This window comes from Cydia splendana, chromosome 10 (genome assembly GCF_910591565.1).
Source record: "Cydia splendana chromosome 10, ilCydSple1.2, whole genome shotgun sequence".
Classification (NCBI taxonomy): domain Eukaryota; kingdom Metazoa; phylum Arthropoda; class Insecta; order Lepidoptera; family Tortricidae; genus Cydia; species Cydia splendana.
Window position 1 is genome coordinate 1,533,993 of NC_085969.1, and position 18,014 is coordinate 1,552,006.

The following is an 18,014-nucleotide window of genomic DNA, read 5'->3' on the forward strand; positions in this document are numbered from 1 at the left end:
TAACAAGGTAACTTGAAACCATAATAACTTTCCAAATCCTTTTTCTTTAACTTTATACAATCAATGATCGATTATTTAAACAATAGAATTTTGCACATCACTAGTCAATGTTGTCATAACAACCCTTTATTTTATTTTCTGTACAGCAACATTATGCCCATGAGGTGGGAATAAAACAGGTTAGTCACGAAAAAAAAAATATAACTCGCTTTCCGTGCGTGTTATGAAAGGAAAGGTGATTCGACTCGCATGAATGAAACACAAAAATAAAATAAACTTTGAAAATCACCATTTATTGGCGTAAAATGTATATTTCTTACAAAATACCAACGATTTCCTCCATTTTGTTCAAGCCGGGTAAAACTTTTAGTACAATTAGGCAGCACTTCTCCAAGATGATGTTTTTGAGACCCAATCAACGGGTTCTTTTAAGACTTTCAAGAGTTTAGCTTCTGGGGATTCAGGTGCCGGCTGGTGCATGTACTCCCATTTCTGTAAAAAAAGAAAAGTGTTTGGGAGGCTAGTTTGAGATACCTATCTAAACATCTTATAAAACAAAGTCCCCTGCCGCGTCTGTCTGTTTGTTTATATTCTTCGGTTTGTATGTTCGCGATAAACTCAAAAACTACTGAACGCATTTTCATGCGGTTTTCACCTATCAATAGAGTGAGGAAGGTTAAGGTTTAAGCCGGGGCGGGTCGCTATAGCTACCTAAGATAGAGTAGAAAATAGAACACAGTCATATAAGTAGGTCCGAGTATACACGCTCGTTCGGCGTGTAGAGGCCGAACTTTGTGCCTCGGTCGTAGATCAGGTTCAAATTTAAGTAACTTATAACTGTCGTAAACAAGTAGATACATAAACTTACAGCATTGAGCGGCAGCGACATAAGTATGGACTCGTATCTCGCATTCGGCGTGTAGAGGCCGAACTTTGTGCCACGGTCGTAGATCAGGTTGAACTCTACGTAACGCCCGCGGCGGAGCAACTGCCATTGGCGCTCGTAGTAACCGTATGCGTCGTCTTTGTGTTTCTGAACTGTAAACATTTAAAAAAATTGGCGAAATTGATTGGAAAGTAGTTAGCATGAAAGGTCGGTCGACCTTCTGTAGAAATTTGTGAATTTCGCGCCTTTTTCTAGTGACAAATTGGCTTTGCCGAACTATAAATACAAATTAGATGACCTAGTAAAATTACATAAAGGCATTTAGCTGAGTATGACCGCCTCAGCACAAGAGTTCACGAAGGCGAAGGCGCGCTTCTGGTCGGGATAATTCCACATCATCAAAGAAGATACACTTAATATTGTTACTCTTACTTACCTAAAGGCATGTAGCTGGGTATGAACGCCTCAGCGGGTAATGAACGAAAAGACTCGTTGCTGGCCGGGATATGTCTATAGTTATTTATGGATGCATTTAGGCATCTCATCTAGCCAGGAAATTGACCTAAAGGCATGTTGCTGGGTATGACCGCCTCAGCACAAGAGTTCACGAAGGCGAAGGCGCGCTTCTAGTCGGGGTAATCCACATCGTCAAAGAAAATGCCTGTATCATTCTCTATGGTTGGTTATGGTTACCTAAAGGCATGTAGCTGGGCTGGGGCCTCAGCGCAGGAGGTCATAAAGGCGAAGGCGCGCTTCTGGTCGGGGTAATCCACATCGTCAAAGAAGATACACTTAATATTGTTACTCTTATTTACCTAAAGGCATGGAGCTGGGTATGACCGCCTCAGCGGGTATGTCTATAGTTTTTTTTTGGATGGAGGAATGCATTTAGGCATCTCACCTAGCCGGGAAACTGACCTAAAGGCAAATAGCTGGGTATGACCGCCTCAGCGCAAGAGATCACGAAGGCGAAGGCGCGCTTCTGGTCGGGAAAATCCACATTGTTACCTAAAGACATGTAGCTGGGTATGACCGCCTCAGCGGTTATGTCTATAGTTTTTTGGATGGAGGAATGCATTTAGGCAACTGATCTAGCCGGGAAACTGACCTAAAGGCATGTAGCTTGGTATGACCGCCTCAGCGCAGGAGGTCACGAAGGCGAAGGCGCGCTCCTGGTCGGGGTAATCTACATCGTCAAAGAAGATGCCGCCGACGCCGCGCCGCTCGCCGCGGTGCGGAATGTTGAAGTAGTCGTCGCACCATTTCTTGAATCTAAAAGAAAGTGTTTATAATTTAAAATTTTATTTTGTTTCCGAAGTTTTAGATAAAAACTAAAACAAAGAACTTTTATTTTGTTTTAGTTAAGTTTTAGTGTTTCCTTAGAGACCGAGAAGAAATTGTAGAAATTAAAAAGTGGCAATATCGTAGTGTCGTCCCGTTTTCTTAGATTGATTTGAAAGGGACGACACTACAATGTTGCCAGTTTTTAATTTCTACAATTTCTTGTCGGTCTATAGCTGTGATAGGTATGGTCTGGTCTAAACAATTTGTCAGTACTCAGTAGAATAAGGCCCGAGGATAAAAATGTGTATGGAAGTACAACCTTTCGCGCTTTTCACGCTTATAAAAGTGGTTTGCCAGCATACTATGTTACTATTTAAGATTTCATCCCGGAAACACGGTAAATTCACATTACATCAAGACTTACAAATTATTTTAATATTTTAGCCTTTTAAGTAAACTCCCATTTAAACTACATAAAAACATTTTTCAAATCGGAAAAGGAGCAAGAAAAAAAAAGATAAATTCAGAACCCCCCTTTTCCCAGGCTTAGATATAAAATTTGTGCCCCCCTCCATTCTCGAGATTAGATTGGGAAAAGCAGGCTAGGCTTGTTTGGTTTCACCAATGGTGAAATATGAAGTTCAGTCAACATACTTAGCGTAATATGAAGAGTCGTGCTCATCGCAAGCCGCCTTGAGAGTGAGATGGAAATGTCTCGCGTCCTGCTCGTTCAGGTAATATGGCGTGAGATCCGTACCACCGCCGAACCACCATTGTACTCCTGCGCAAATACAGGTATCGTTCACTTTTCACGAGTTAAATAGGTATATACATTTCAATGATGGTTCAAAGATTATAGGAGGCTTTTTTATAATTTTTATCTCACATACATTTTATGATTATATTTTACCTCCTATCTAATTTTTTTTTCTATGGATATTTACAATAAAATCATCTGTTGCAATATTATTTAGGATTTAAAAAAATATTATTTTTTGAATCATCAAAACAGGTATCTCGGCTTGGTGCTAATTAATCGAACACGCACACCCAGCTTTTGTGGACCTAGTGAACCCCTTTCCTCGTTAGAGCTGTTTCCCACTGACGTCCAGATTTTTGTGGGTACGGTTTTTGCAGGATCCCTTTTTAGTAGTATAGGTGCTGAATTGCTAATATAGTAACGTTCACACGAGGATTCTGTTTGCGGGATCCTGCATGTATACTACAGAAAACGGGATCCTGCAAAAAACCGTACCCGCAAAAAACTGGACGTCAGTGGGAAACAGCTCTTAAGTAGCAGACATTAACCAGAAAAATAGAAAAGTTTAAGTCACACTACAAAAATTAAAACATACCATTTTTGTCCTCCACCTCAAAGTATCTGTAGTTGAAGTGTATGGTAGGCACCATGGGGTTCCTGGGGTGGATGACCGCGCTCACTCCCGCCGCGAAAAATGGTAGTTCGGAGTTCTCCAGATTTTTACAAACGTACCATTTTTGTCCTCCACCTCAAAGTATCTGTAGTTGAAGTGTATGGTAGGCACCATGGGGTTCCTGGGGTGGATGACCGCGCTCACTCCCGCCGCGAAAAATGGCAGCTCGGAGTTCTCCAGATTTTTACCCCTGGACACAAATCAATATGTCAAAATCAACTTAAATTAAGATTAAATAGCTACCTACATTTAAATTTAAATGTTTACTAAACTAAGTAAAAAATGCACTTTATTTTGCACTATAGTTCGTTTTTTTTAGTATTTAAAATAAGGTAAACAATGTTGATGTGATGATGTGTCTTTTTATTGAAAAACACGTTTTAAAAATAAGTCACGGCAAATATGTAACAATTATGAATCGAATACGACCATTTATATTCTTCTGCTTTCATTAAGTAATAGTTACTGATTAAAAAAAAGCGTTTTTCAATTAAAAGACATGTCAAGATCGCTTACCTTCTTTCTTATACTATAAAAACGAACTATAAGCACAGACGTTTGTAAAAAAAGGTATAGTTCAGTGCCTGGGGTGAAACTCGAACCCGCGCAACCGGGATACCGAACGGGTGCTCTGCCGAGCTAACAAAACTTGCGAGTTTCTTCTAACCTGCTCCTCATCTGCTGTATAGCCGCTGGCGGCGGCAGTGTACCGGAAACAACGAACATGTTAACACCAGCCTTCTCAAACACGCGTCCGTCTTGTAAAACGCAGGTTATACCACCGCCGCCTTCCGGCCGCTCCCAACGGCTCTACTTTGGATTTTCAACCTAATATAGTAGCACATAAGGTTCAAACCTGCTCCTCATCTGTTGCACAGCAGCTGGCGGCAGTGTCCCAGAGACAACGGATATGTTAACACCGGCCTTCTCAAACACGTGTCCGTCTTGTAAAACGCAGGTTATACCACCGCCGCCTTCCGGCCGCTCCCAACGGCTCTACTTTGGATTTTCAACCTAATATAGTAGCACATAAGGTTCAAACCTGCTCCTCATCTGTTGCACAGCAGCTGGCGGCAGTGTCCCAGAGACAACGGATATATTAACACCGGCCTTCTCGAACACTCGTCCGTCTTGTAAAACGCAGGTTATACCACCGCCGCCTTCGGGCCGCTCCCAACGGTCCACTTTGAATTTTGCGTCCTGAAAATAATTTCAAATTATAAGTAAAGCCTTACCAGGTATACCTGTGCCCTGTTTATCAAAAACTTGTAATTTGTAATACAAGTGGAAGTCCCTTTCTAACAAAAGCTGTCAAAAAGGGACTTCCACTTGTATTACAAGTTACAAGCTTTTGATAAACAGGGCACAGGTCAGGCTTTATAATGTATAATACATTTCACATGGATTTTATAATAATGTTAATCAATGACATAGGATGAGGTGCAAGTAAAATCAGCTTCTTTTTACGAAATGTCAAAACGATTAGTCACTATTGAGTGGAGTCAACCTTATTGTCCCGAATATCTGACTTTTTTTTAATGATACAATTTAGGTATAGCCTGGTTCTTGCACGGAAGAGGAAGTATGTGATATATTTATGTCTTCCTAGTGAGGATAAGCAGATGTGTAGGTGTTATAAAAATGTAGGAGAATTCATATGTATGATATCATATCAACTAGGCGCAGCGCAGGTCATGGGTAAACTACAAGACATAAAAGGTAAATTAATGTTAATCAAAACACTATTTGTTATGATCCACAAGCAGGAATGAAATTATTATATATTAGGGAATACTGATTTGTAAATCATACCGGCCATATCATTAATAATTCTTCCTCAAAATCTGATTCTTCAACTTTTTCGTCCACCCATGCCTATGGATGAATACACATTATTAACTGTCACTAAATTAGGTACTTTGTGTTAAATGGAATGGTAAAGGTGAATTGTGCTGAATCAAATGTAAAATTTTCTATGGAGCAAACTTTATGGAAACAAAAAGAAAAAAATTCAAAAAGCCACAATAAGGTAGCTTTTTTCAAGCTAGCAGCCTTTTTGAGAAACAAAGAGCATTTTATTGGAAGATTGTTATTCAAGCCTTACACCCCAATATTACAAAGTGTAACGAATCAGAAGAAAAGATATATAAATATCTATTATCATAATATTAATAAATACTAGAGATGCCACGAATATTCGGTATTCGGCCGAATGTTGCCCACTATTCGGCCGAATATCTGTTGCATCTACCTAAAAATAAAAATTACACAATAAAAATAACTGGAAACCACTATACTTTATTTTGACATGTTTGCTTGGAAAGTTGTGAAATATGATGATGATGACCCTGTTTTTGAGAATTTATTGATTACAAATAATTTTATTTTTGTCATTCACTAGTTCTGAACAACAAAAGTTAAATCTTAGCAAATATTGTGCTTTGTTAGTGAACTGTTTTCATAATTAATGTGACTCAAAATGTTCGCATGTTATGCTGAATATGCGGTCGCCGAATACTGCAGCCGTGAGAGGGACCGAATATTCGGCCAAAACCACTGTTCTGATCTCTACGGCATGGCATCTCTAATAAATACTATCCTTATGAGCCATAACATAACAATTTGAACTATAGTCCATTCCATAAGGATCTCAAAACAATCTCAGTCACACCAAAAACCTTGTGACAGCATATTCCATATATGGAATTAATGTCATTGGCAGAATAACTGAGTCACATGTTTTTTGTTTACATTGTTAATCCTTGTAGAACATACTACAACTGTAGGTTCTTACTATTATAACGGCCTCCTAGCCTAGTCGGTAGTAACCCTGCCTACAAAGCAGGAGGTCCCGGGTTCGAATCCTGGTAAGGGCATTTATTTGTGTGTTCATCACAAATATTTGTTCCTGAGTTATGGATATTTTCTATGTATATATGTGTATTGTGTATAATATTATATATATCATCGTCTAGTACCCACAACACAAGCCTTATTGAGCTTACTGTGGGACTAGGTTGATCTGTGTAAAAATTGTCCTATAACATTTATTTATTTATATTTATTTATCCCTTCAAGTGGCAACGTCACTTTTCAGTAGTTGGAAATTAAACTTTATATTAATTAGTCAAATTTTAAATTTAATTAAAGCAAACGACCACGAGCCGGCGGCCTGCCACTTGAAGGGTTATTATAAGCTAATGAACAAGTGACCTTATCTTCTTCACCCTCCAAAGCCCTACAGAACTCCGCCTGTATCCTCATAATCAGCATCTCCATCTGTGCCTTCATGGTGTCAGCGTTCCTCTCCAACTCCTCAACTGGAGTGACCGGCTCCGCCATGTAGTTCTTGAGTTGGAGGAGCTCTTTACATTGAGTTTGGTTGTTTCTGTGCTGAGTATAGGCTATGTAGCCGGCGCCGAGGATTGCTGCGCAGTATGATCTGGAAATATAAGTAAATGTCTTTGATGTCACATATACACAGTATACCTGTATACTGTGTATTGTCCTGACAAGACATATTGATTATAAGTACCTACATTGAAAAATTACTCTGTCAAGATATTATTTATATTTTCCTTTTATTTCCTTAAGCAACTAAACAATGAAATCATTCACTCTTATCTCATTTTCCCTTAACACATGATCTGATTTAGGTATTTTTAAGAAAAATACACTATTAATGTTTAAAACTGAACCAAAGCCTTCTCTTCCCATAAACACAAAACCAGGGATGATTTGATTGCTGATCATTTTAAAACGAAAAAATAGGTTAAAATAGTGAATAATTTGTTTGTGTCTTTGTAAGAAACTTGAGCAAGTTATCAGCATCTAATGCTATTATCTGATAATATTAATCACTTATCATCAGAATACTTTTAAAGTCAAAATGACGAATCGGTTTCGCCGCCATTACGACTAGAAAGTGATTTAACCGAGGAATATGCTAATCTATTGGAATAGATTTGCATATACGATACATAAATCACGTAGTCACCTGAACAATGAAGCTATTTCACAATAATTCTTTACCGCAATGAAGATAAAAATGTTTACAAAACATTATAAAGAATGCAAACAATTGAATAACTCACTTAATAGGCCGGTCGCGGAACTTTTTATAACTCCCTACATAACTGAGTGTACCGAGACTTCTAGTCACAATTTTGAAAGACATTTTGGTGTAATTTGGAATAAAATTCACTGATTATGGTGGTGTACTAGGTACGATGAAAGATTTCGCCATAATATCGCGCCTGGCTGACAAGAGACAGTGACAAATGAAAGACATATGGGTTTGACAGCTGTCAGTGTTTTTTTTTTTAAGTCTGGTTAATGCGGAGCCAAATAATGCACGGCCCAATCTCCCTGTTTATGACTAGGCTTCATCGGCTATAATAATCTGCTTCCTTTAGTGGACAAGGAATTTTTAGGCAATGCAATATCGTTATCATCCCTCACGCCATACCAATTTTGCTCAAACCTGAATCACTCAGCCTAATAATCATTTGTTCACTTTTCATTGCAGACTAACTGCTACTGCTGCTGCTACCAGGCGTGGCTCACTCTGCGATTTCGTCGCTTTGCTACAGGTAGCTAAAAGTACATCCGTTCCGCCCCAATTTTGGGGAAAGCCATAAGACGCGCGTGGCGCTGTCGCCACCTAGCGGCCATATCTGTGCCGATCGTAACAGACGCGTTTTGTTAGAGAGTGAGTCTTGTGTACCTAGTACTATTATTTATTCTGTGCTGCTACTGAGAAAACTAGGTGGGAGCAAAGCTTGTTTTAATTTAGCTGTATGTGAGTTGATTTTGTTGAGTCCCAAAAGGTTTTCACTCTCACTAGACTCACTAGCTAAGGAGTCGTAAAATGTACTGTACACATGATCAAAATTAGAGAAAAAAGGTATGTAGGCTTGGATTAATAACGTATTAAAACTGTCCTCAGCTGATTATCGCCCCAGGCCACAGTTCATCTACGCATGACGCAATAATCCATGTAAAGTCAGCTGCAGATATAAGTGACCCCCCCCCCCCCACCACTGTATAGCAATTTGTTTGCAGTCGGGGACAACTATCTCTGCGGTTGTCTGTACATTGTAGATATAATGTGCGTTTTCATATTTTATCATAGTCGTCTACGTTCTACGGTAACGATGAATTTATCGTTATGACAAAGCATACCAAAATGTATGCGATTGTATGCAGATTGTATACAAAAGTACTGTCATTTTAATGGTAAATCTTGCACGATATCATCGACCATCAACAATAGGTAGTATAAAAGTGAACCATAATATATACATTTTGATCCCCTGCTATGTCGTGGTCGTGACGATAAATCGTGTCGTACCAGAGTGCAACCATGATAAAGTATAAAAGCTCATAAAAGCGCCCAATGTAGAAAGTATGGCCGACGCGATAATAGTATCGAGTTGGTCCGAGCACTATATTGGCTGTATATTAATGCCTCTCGTTTTGTTTGCGTTGCGTGCGCCTCTAGTGACCGCAGTTGGAACTAGTTATCAATATCAGCTGTTAGGCCGCCTACGCCTCCGCAACACGGCCTGTATGCGCAATATGCGCTTATCTCTTTTCCGCTTGCGGCAGAGACATCGATCGTTCGCGCCGCGCTTTCTCCAGCCAGTGTGATCGCCTCCGCGGGCAGTCCGTGTGACGGCGTGTCAGGCAGTGCGCCTGTGCTGCGCGTTATCGATCCGCCATCGGCGCCGCATTGCCGTACATTCCGGAGGCGGTGCCTCGCCTAGTTTTCGTCGATCGTCGTGGTCTTTGACGTGGCGGGCGCGTGTCGGCGTCGGCGGCGGCCCGGGCGGCCCTGCGCAGTAGCGCGGCGAGGAGCGCGGGAGCGAGCGACCTTCCTCCGCCAAAACCGGCTCGCGGTCCGCGGCGGAGGCACGGCTGTGATGTAGCCGCGGCCCGCGCTAGCGGCCTTCGGACAAAGGATCCGCGCCACTAGAGGCACTTTTCGCGATGAAGAAGTTCACGTTCAAGGGGGTGCTGGACGGGTTCCGCAGCAGCGTGCAGGCGGCGCCGCGCGGGACCGAGCAGGAGATCCAGGAGACTCTACGCTCCGACCACTTCCAGATCAAAAAGGTGAGTCTGTGTTTGTTATCGCGCCCGCGATAACGCACTACGAGTGCCGTATTTATAACCGGCTTAGCTGCGATCGCGTGGCGCTCTTGTTGTGTAAACTACCGAACGTTGACACACGATACCAAAACAAAACCTCGCGAGCGACCACACTGACGTTTTCTTGAGGAAATGATGCGAGACGAGCGCTCTGCGGAGCCCCGCGTGTGCCTGACGGGTCGCTCAACCACAAACGCGTCGAGCATGCGAACGTGATTACCGTTATTTGATTACGTACTGTAACCTTGACCATCTTTGTTAGCATAATATAAACATAATCTGTTTAGTCGGAGCGACCTTGGACATGGTTTCAAATTGTAGCCCATCAGCGTTTCCGTAGGGCGATAGTTTCGTGGATATATTTGTTTTATCGCGTACCTACACGCAGAATAACGATCATATTGAACTGATAACAGATTAGATATGCGCTGCATTCAATAATGCCTGCGCCCTTTGTTTCGCCCTAGAAAAAAACATTGGCGCTCTGAATATGTCACATGTTGATCGAACGCCCAAACAGGTTTCCTCGATATCCTTTATTTATAAGACAAACACGAACGAAATCACACAATATTTGTTCAGCGGTATTGGATAGTTTGGCTCAAGGTTTTAGCGACATAATGATGAATGTGGCCACACGTTTCTTTCTTCCAACTTTTCCTAGAAAATTTTCTTTCCTAAGTCACGGCATCCAGTACCTACTTTCGTTTTAATCAAACTGGGGCATTAATGTCGTCGCTATAGACGTAATTATACAGAATTTTCCTTTTTTAATCAGCCTGAAGATTGCGGACAGGGGAAGGCTTTTAGAAGTTACATGTTCCCATTTTCTAAATGAGATCTTGAACGTAATTGGTTCAACTTGGGATAGCTTCTGCGAATAGAAATACAAGTAACTTGGCCAAACTCTTCCGTGATTTTCCTCTAATGTAATCTTAGGTAGTTTTGGTAAGAATATTCCATTCTATTTGGGATCGAATTATAACATTCGTTACCTACGTATTGGGTATTATTGATGTAACAGTTATTTAACAAAGTTATCACTTTTTCTTGGACTTGCCGACGGCTTTTGTTGAAATAAAAAAGTTATGCCTCGAAATATCGAAAGTCTCTTACTTCCAGAGGCAATCATTTATTAAAAAAGTTACTAGACCTACTATTTAAGTTGTAACTTCAACAAGAAAAGTTGTAGCAACTTTTTTTGAGATACAAGTCTTGGATAATTAGCTCCCATCCAATCACGGCGAGTTAGGGTTCGTTAGACTCAATTAAAAGCTATCAGTCGTGTTTCTAGGCCTTACTGTCTGCAAATTGCGTGTTTGACTAACAAGTCAAATGAGCTTATTTTTACGAACTGTAAAAAACGATTAAACCCTATACTTAATAGAGTTTATATGAAACATGGATTACACAGACATATGTGACGTCACGGTCAAGTTATTTACGATATTCTGTGAGAAAATAACTACGTTTTTACGAAAATTTTCTACTGCTGTGTGTACGTACAGGGTATGTTTCAAATAGGTTAAATAGAGTCAACGGAGTCAACCTCCGTATTGAAAGAAAGTCCAGCCAGTTTTTTGGCAACACTTTATAAAATATTCGCAGTGAAATGTCCCTTTCGTTGAACTTTCTTTCGTTTCTCCTAGTATCGATTGAGCTGTCTCGTACTGAAGATATATGTGTGTTTCAAAAGTTTTAAAATAGGTTTCTGTGCCAACATGTCTACAGTTTCAGAGGAAAAGTTTTAGTTAAGTAAATCGAATACTTTTGATTTGATTTCTTCGGGTCTAGTGTAGCCATAGGGGCGAAAAAACTTTTAGAATTTTGAATGAATCCTATAAGCGGTATCCAGACGGGATGATCAAATCGACCGATTTGATCAGAAATGCAATTGGCGTCAATCTCCAATTTAATCACCAATTTTAGATTTATGGTGATATTAGAGCCCTCTAAATGGGGTTGGCAACTGTCAAAGGTTTGCATAGATGGCGCCATCATAGCTTGCCCCTTTTTCTATGAGATTTGGCTTAAAGGGCTGGCATCCAGGGTATTAAAAAAACAAAAATTTGACACAATTCTAGGGATTGACAGGGCAAGCTATGATGGCGCCATCTGCTAAAAACTTCCACCGGCCAACCCCATTGAAAAAATGACCCAGAACGAAAATACTGGCGTCACAAATTGGTATTCTTGCGTCCGCACCTCATTTTATCGGTAATTCGGTCATTATCGGCGGTTGAATTCGGTGAGCCAAATTGGCGTTTGCGTCCGCACGTCTTGATTCGATCGGCCAATTTAATCAGATTGGCGAAAAATTTACTAGTCTGGATACGCCTTTAAAATCCAAGAATGAAATCGATTTACGACTCGATGGAACAAAAGCAGAGTACTCCCCATTCAGCGTCCAGAGCCTCTACCATCAGTTTTAACATTGACATAACGCTCACGTCTACGTAATTTACTTTCTGTACATCTCGCTTGCACTATTGCTCGCATATGCGAGTACGAGCGAGATGCATAGAAAGTAAGTTACGTAAACGTGAGCGTTATGTCAATGTCAAAACTGGTGGTAGCCGTACTGGCTGTATATTAAAATAGCTCTATATTCTCTGTCCTACTGGGTTCCGCTTTTGGCAAATGGCAAACTAATCCCAATAATCAACACTGGCACTAGTTTTTACGGAAACGATAGCCATCTGACTTTCTAACCCAGTTGGGAAAACTAGGTACTTATACCTTTTTTATGAGTCCGCTTTCTTACGATATTTCCCTTCACCATAAACCTACAGACAAAGGTCCTTTCTTTGTTTGTTTGTTTTGGTATTCTGTGACAATAATCATAAACTTTATAAAAAATATTAATTTTCCTAAACATATGTAGGAGACCGTCGATATGCACTGAAGATTCATAATGTACATTATAAGGAAGGAAAAAATATGTTTATCATGTTTAACCATTATTGCTTTTTGCTGTTGAAATAATGTATGATAAATCGTTTTGCAATCCAAGTGTTTTGTATAACAACGACATTTATAATATTAATTTATTTCGATGTGTAATAAAAATAACTAAATTTTTTTTTTTAATTTATTTATTTAAAAAAATATACTTATGTTTAGGTATACAAAAGTTTCGCCAAACTAAACAGTTTGTTGGCGAATAAAGCCCCTGCTACACGGTCGCCGACAAGCCTTCAAACCGCGTGGTCTTGGTCTGTCCCGGACCGTGTAGACAGTTGTTACCAACAAAATTTGACCAAAACTGTCCAAGGACAGACCAAGGTTAGAAGGCTTGTCGGCGATCGTGTAGCAGGGGCTTAAAACCGATGTTGGCGATGTTAATGCTTCTGAATTCAATCCAATATGATTCCAATTAGTAACTTATCTGATTCTAAATGGAAAATTCTTTATTGGAGAATTTATCAAGTAGGTTTGAACAAATGAAGCTTAATAGTAAAAATATTTGTAACTTCGTAAAAGGGTTCTCGCTGGAGGGCAGGACGTTGCGAGGGATTACATACGTGCAAATCACTACACCTTATAAAACAAAGTCCCCCGCCGCGTCTGTCTGTTTGTGTGTATGTATGTTAGATAAACTCAAACCTACTGAACAAATTTTTATGCGGTTTTCACCTATCAATAGAGTGATTCTTGAGGAAGGTTTAGGTGTATAATTTGTAAAGGTTTTATGTAACCCGTGCGAAGCGGATCGCTAGTAACATTATAAAAGAGGATGCCGAAGAAAGACATACAGTAATAAATCGTCGGGTGACAAGCAAAAGTCACTAAGTAATACTATCAAAAAATTAAAGTAACAATGCACTTTATTACACTTGTAACACGGTTTATTGTCCAATTTATTTTATTATAGTTATTTATTATACAAGAAGTTACAACTTTTTTGTAAGGACAATGCTCCACAAAACTACATTTAGTTTGACTGTGGAGTCTCACTATACTATACTTAATAAAATTTAAATATTATAATAGGTTTACATTTGGGAGTTAAAATACTTAGGTAAGTAGGTATGTCATGAATACTCTGTAGGGTAACAACACATCTCCTATAGAGTATTCAGGAGATACCTTTTTAGACTATTTTTAAATCTACTTTTTTTGGGCTCTTTGACTATGTCCGCGGGCAAAGTATTCAGTAAATAGGGTAAACGTTTCTTAAGTGTCCTATCGCCGTAATAATTATACACCCTAGGTACTTCATATTTGCCCGCAGTTAGTGCTCTGGTATTATGACTATGTTTGACTAGATCTCTGTGTTCCTGGCTGCCATGACTGTTTATAGCTAACATATATTTAAGTTTTATTCCCACTGGTAAAATTTTACATAATTTAAATAATTGTCTGTAGTCAGATTTGCAACTGTATTTTATCTTTTTATTAACTAGTAGTTTTAGAAAACGGATTTGTAACATTTCTAATTTATCTATGTTTGTTTTAAACGTGAGGCCATAGCAGTCAAGACCGTAACTAATAATAGACTCTACTAAAGAAGTATAAATACATTTCAACGTGCTAACAGGAACTTTAAAACTAAGATGGTAAAATATGCTTAAAAGTATTCTTAATTTATTACTAATGAAATCTACATGAGTCGTCCAGGAGAAGTTTTCATCGATTTTCATGCCAAGATATGTAAAACTGTTAACTCTTTCTATGGGCTGACATTTGCAAGTTCCGGGGTTATTAATACTATGAAAACAATGGAATAATTTCAATGGTGTTAGTTAGTGACTTTTGCTTGTCACCCGACGAAATGAGCAATATCTAGTAGAATCCTTAAGAATACCTACGTATGTAAAGAGCATAGGTACAACTAGATATTCTACATAGCCAAACTGTATAGATGAATATCACAAACTTTGTGTAGGTTATCTACATGATGGAGTAGGGAAACTGGACCAAACTTCTCTTTACAATATTAGGCGGATGATAGGCACTATTCTACAGCCCTACCACTAAATGTATACTTGCATGGACACAGAAAAAATTTGTTAGAACAACTCATTGAGGAATATTGAGTTTTAGCTCGTGAAAATCGTCTTGATGTGCATTAATATAAAAGAATAGAATAAGAACTTGTCATTAACTTGTTTCTGTTGCGATTAATTTTTAAACTCATAGGATTACTTATTTCGATGAATTCGATTCATTTTCTGTATTCTATTTCAATTTGATACTTGTAAAATGTTTCTGAAGAAATGGTTTTACATATGTGTTTAATATGCATCTAATGTACAACCATGACAAGCATTATATGGCCGCTGAGCTACGAATGACGATGCATTATTGAGATTGTTCATCTGCCTCCATTTTCATTGTCCTTTACAATATATATTTTCATTTTTATGACCGATTCGGGTGGAATGTAGGTTTGGGTGATAAAACATCAGGATTTTTGCGATTTTTTTCATTATTTGCAGATCAGAATCATCAAATCGGAACTGCGGTCATAGCACTTTTGCTTTTGGTTTGGTCTTAAGATCCTATGCAAAATACTAACATGACTTAAATTATGCAAAACCTTTTAAAGCTAAAAAAAACCTAAGTAAAGTAATGTAATTAATTAGTGTTTCGTGCAAAACTTTGTTCACGGAACACTTATAGGATCACCTCGGTCTTGCAAATCAGTTAAATGCATTTTTCTCAGAGACCGTTTGTTGTAGGTACCTAAAATTTGGAACAGTTATTTTTTTAGGGTTCCGTACCCAAAGGGTAAAACGGGACCCTATTACTAAGACTTCGCTGTCCATCCGTCAGTCTGTCACCAGGCTGTATCTCACGAACCGTGATAGCTAGACAGTTGAAATTTTCACAGATGATGTATTTCTGTTGCCGCTATAACAACAAATACTAAAACAGAATAAAATAAAGATTTAAATGGGGCTCCCATACAACAAACGTGATTTTTGACCAAAGTTAAGCAACGTCGGGGGTGGTCAGTACTTGGATGGGTGACCGTTTTTTTTTTGTTGCAAATTTTTCCGTTTTTTTTTTTTGCATTATGGTACGGAACCCTTCGTGCGCGAGTCCGACTCGCACTTGCCCGGTTTTATCTAACTCGGTTCTTCTCAATACTTTAGAAATACGTATTTTAGCCCTACGCCAAGCAATCTTCGTTCATTCCTTTGTACTTTTCATTGATTGATTCGTATTTCGTGTCATTCCGATCCCTTTATGTCATGTTTTCGATTTTATCAAGTTTTTACATCTTTTGAGTATTTTTCTTCAATTCTAGAAAATCTTTTATGTAAACTGAACATTAAATAATGTTGAGTCTTTCAATGGTTTTAAGATGTATTATTGCGAGAGCTGAAGTATCGGTGAAATGCTCTATTCCCGCGGTATTTACCGTAGGTTCTTAAATTAAAGAAGAGAAAGGAGTATTTGTTGTGCTTGTGCATTGAATCGAAATGGAAGTTGAATTTATCGGTTCGTTTTAAAATTTGAAATTCTAAATGCAAATTGTTAAAATGCTTTCTAGCACCACAACTAGTTAGGATTGTGTTTTATTTGAAAGAACTAAGCACAAAATAAATGCGTACTGTTGGGTCGATATTAGGTGAAAATAATTAGTTAAAGTTTTCCAACTGTTTACCTGCAGCTAGTCCGTATAACATTATGCCTCAGGTTTTTGAACACACAAAACAGATCCAATGCTAGCGACCGATTGTCCGTACCCATTTATACAAGTTTCATTATTGTAGTAAAATCGTTGAATCGCGAACACACTTCTAACATTAACTGGTCATCGGTGAACCGTATTCCCTTGCAATAAGGTTTACCAAAAGTCAATTGACATTGTGTACGATGGTACAATGGCGCCGCCATATTGATTCACGACGCCATAGCAAAACAGGTCTTTTATTATAGTCATATGTCGACCAATCGTCTAGAGTAGACCAGTATACGTTTGGTCTTTTGAATTTTGACCTGTAATGACCATAGGGGTTATTATATCTGGTTTTTAAACTGTAATACTTATATGTTTTGTAATAAATAAATAAACAAACAATATCTATCCTTTCGCCCATTCTTACGTCGACTCTACAGACTTATGCCACAGACAGGGCGGATTAGCCATGGTATGTATGGAAATCGTTTTAGCGTCTATGCGCGCAAGACATGTTTGTATACGCATCAACATCAACTTTCTTAGGGCAGTGTTAAAATAGTTATTTATGATACAAGTGCGGAAAAGAGGAATATTCGCACGTGTATCGTACAACGTTTTACAGTACATATGGCCCTTTATACTTTTGACATATGCACGAAATTTTACGCACTAGTGCGGGAAAATAGGACCATATGTACTGTATAGTACATTGTGTATTAAGGGCGGGAAATAAGAAATTACGAACGAGTGTCAATTTTAAGCCCGACGCGAAGCGAGGGCTTAAAATGTTCACGAGTTCGGAATTTCTTTACCGCCCGTGGCACACACAATGTTTTTCATCACACTTGTAAGGAAAAAAAGGAGAATTAATAAAAACAAACTTCTGTATAAAACACTTTTCCGCCCTAGGGCGAAAATTTCAATTTCCCGCCCGCAAGCCCTACGTGTAAATAAGTGTTTTTCATCACACTTGCTCGGAAAAGATTTTTTCCGCCCTAGGGCGAAAAATTCAATTTCCCGCCCGCAAGCCCTACGTGTAAATACATCTTTTCCGAGCAAGTGTGATGAAAAATATATTAGGCACTGAAATTGACAATCACCCGTACATTGCACTATACTCACTATAGGTTACACTATAGGTATACTTACATTGGCATTTTGAACTTTCTGTTATCGCGTTATTTATCGAACCGAGATTCTGACAGATTGTATGCAATCGGTCGCTGCGGGTGAGGTTTATTGTATTCGGGGTGGGATGAAGCGTGTATTTCATATAGATTCATATGAAATACTATTACTTTTCCTTTGAAAAGGTATAAACCTATATAGGGTAGTTTTATGTATCCTTCTATCCTTCCGCTGGACACTTTCTGTTATCTTGCTTAATTAAAGAAAAACAGGGAAACAACATGTACCTTCCTTTGTCCTTTTCAGGAGAGAGTTTCCTAAAAAGGATATGTAGAGTGGGTGTATGTAATCCCTTTATGCGTTACCAGTACGGATATGATGGTCCTTCCTATCTACGTGACAGCGTGATAAAACGGTATTCGTCACTCAATCGCGCTGCGTTAAAAAGTGACGGATATTTTGTCACGTGGATCAAGCCATCCATAATAGGCCTGCTGAG

General features: G+C 38.9%; 2 protein-coding genes across 2 annotated transcripts in view; one reads left to right on the plus strand and one right to left on the minus strand.

Annotated features, from left to right (window-relative positions):
• Nucleotides 1–267: 267 nt before the first annotated feature.
• LOC134794111 (oxygen-dependent coproporphyrinogen-III oxidase) lies at nt 268–7,902 on the minus strand. The gene is made up of 9 exons (XM_063765818.1): nt 7,698–7,902; nt 6,817–7,045; nt 5,416–5,478; nt 4,646–4,803; nt 3,663–3,793; nt 2,825–2,951; nt 1,995–2,158; nt 869–1,038; nt 268–492 (listed from the first exon to the last, which is right to left on the minus strand). Exons 1-9 carry the CDS (start codon nt 7,778–7,780, stop codon nt 376–378), a joined length of 1,242 nt encoding a protein of 413 aa, XP_063621888.1. The 5' UTR covers nt 7,781–7,902; the 3' UTR covers nt 268–375.
• A 1,145-nt stretch (nt 7,903–9,047) lies between these two features.
• LOC134794115 (syntaxin-binding protein 5-like) overlaps nt 9,048–18,014 on the plus strand; it is a 346,598-nt gene continuing 337,631 nt past the window's right edge. Inside the window, exon 1 of the mRNA XM_063765822.1 lies at nt 9,048–9,717. Coding sequence (XP_063621892.1) covers nt 9,595–9,717 — 123 coding nt within the window. The 5' untranslated portion in view covers nt 9,048–9,594. The remainder of the gene's footprint in view (nt 9,718–18,014) is intronic.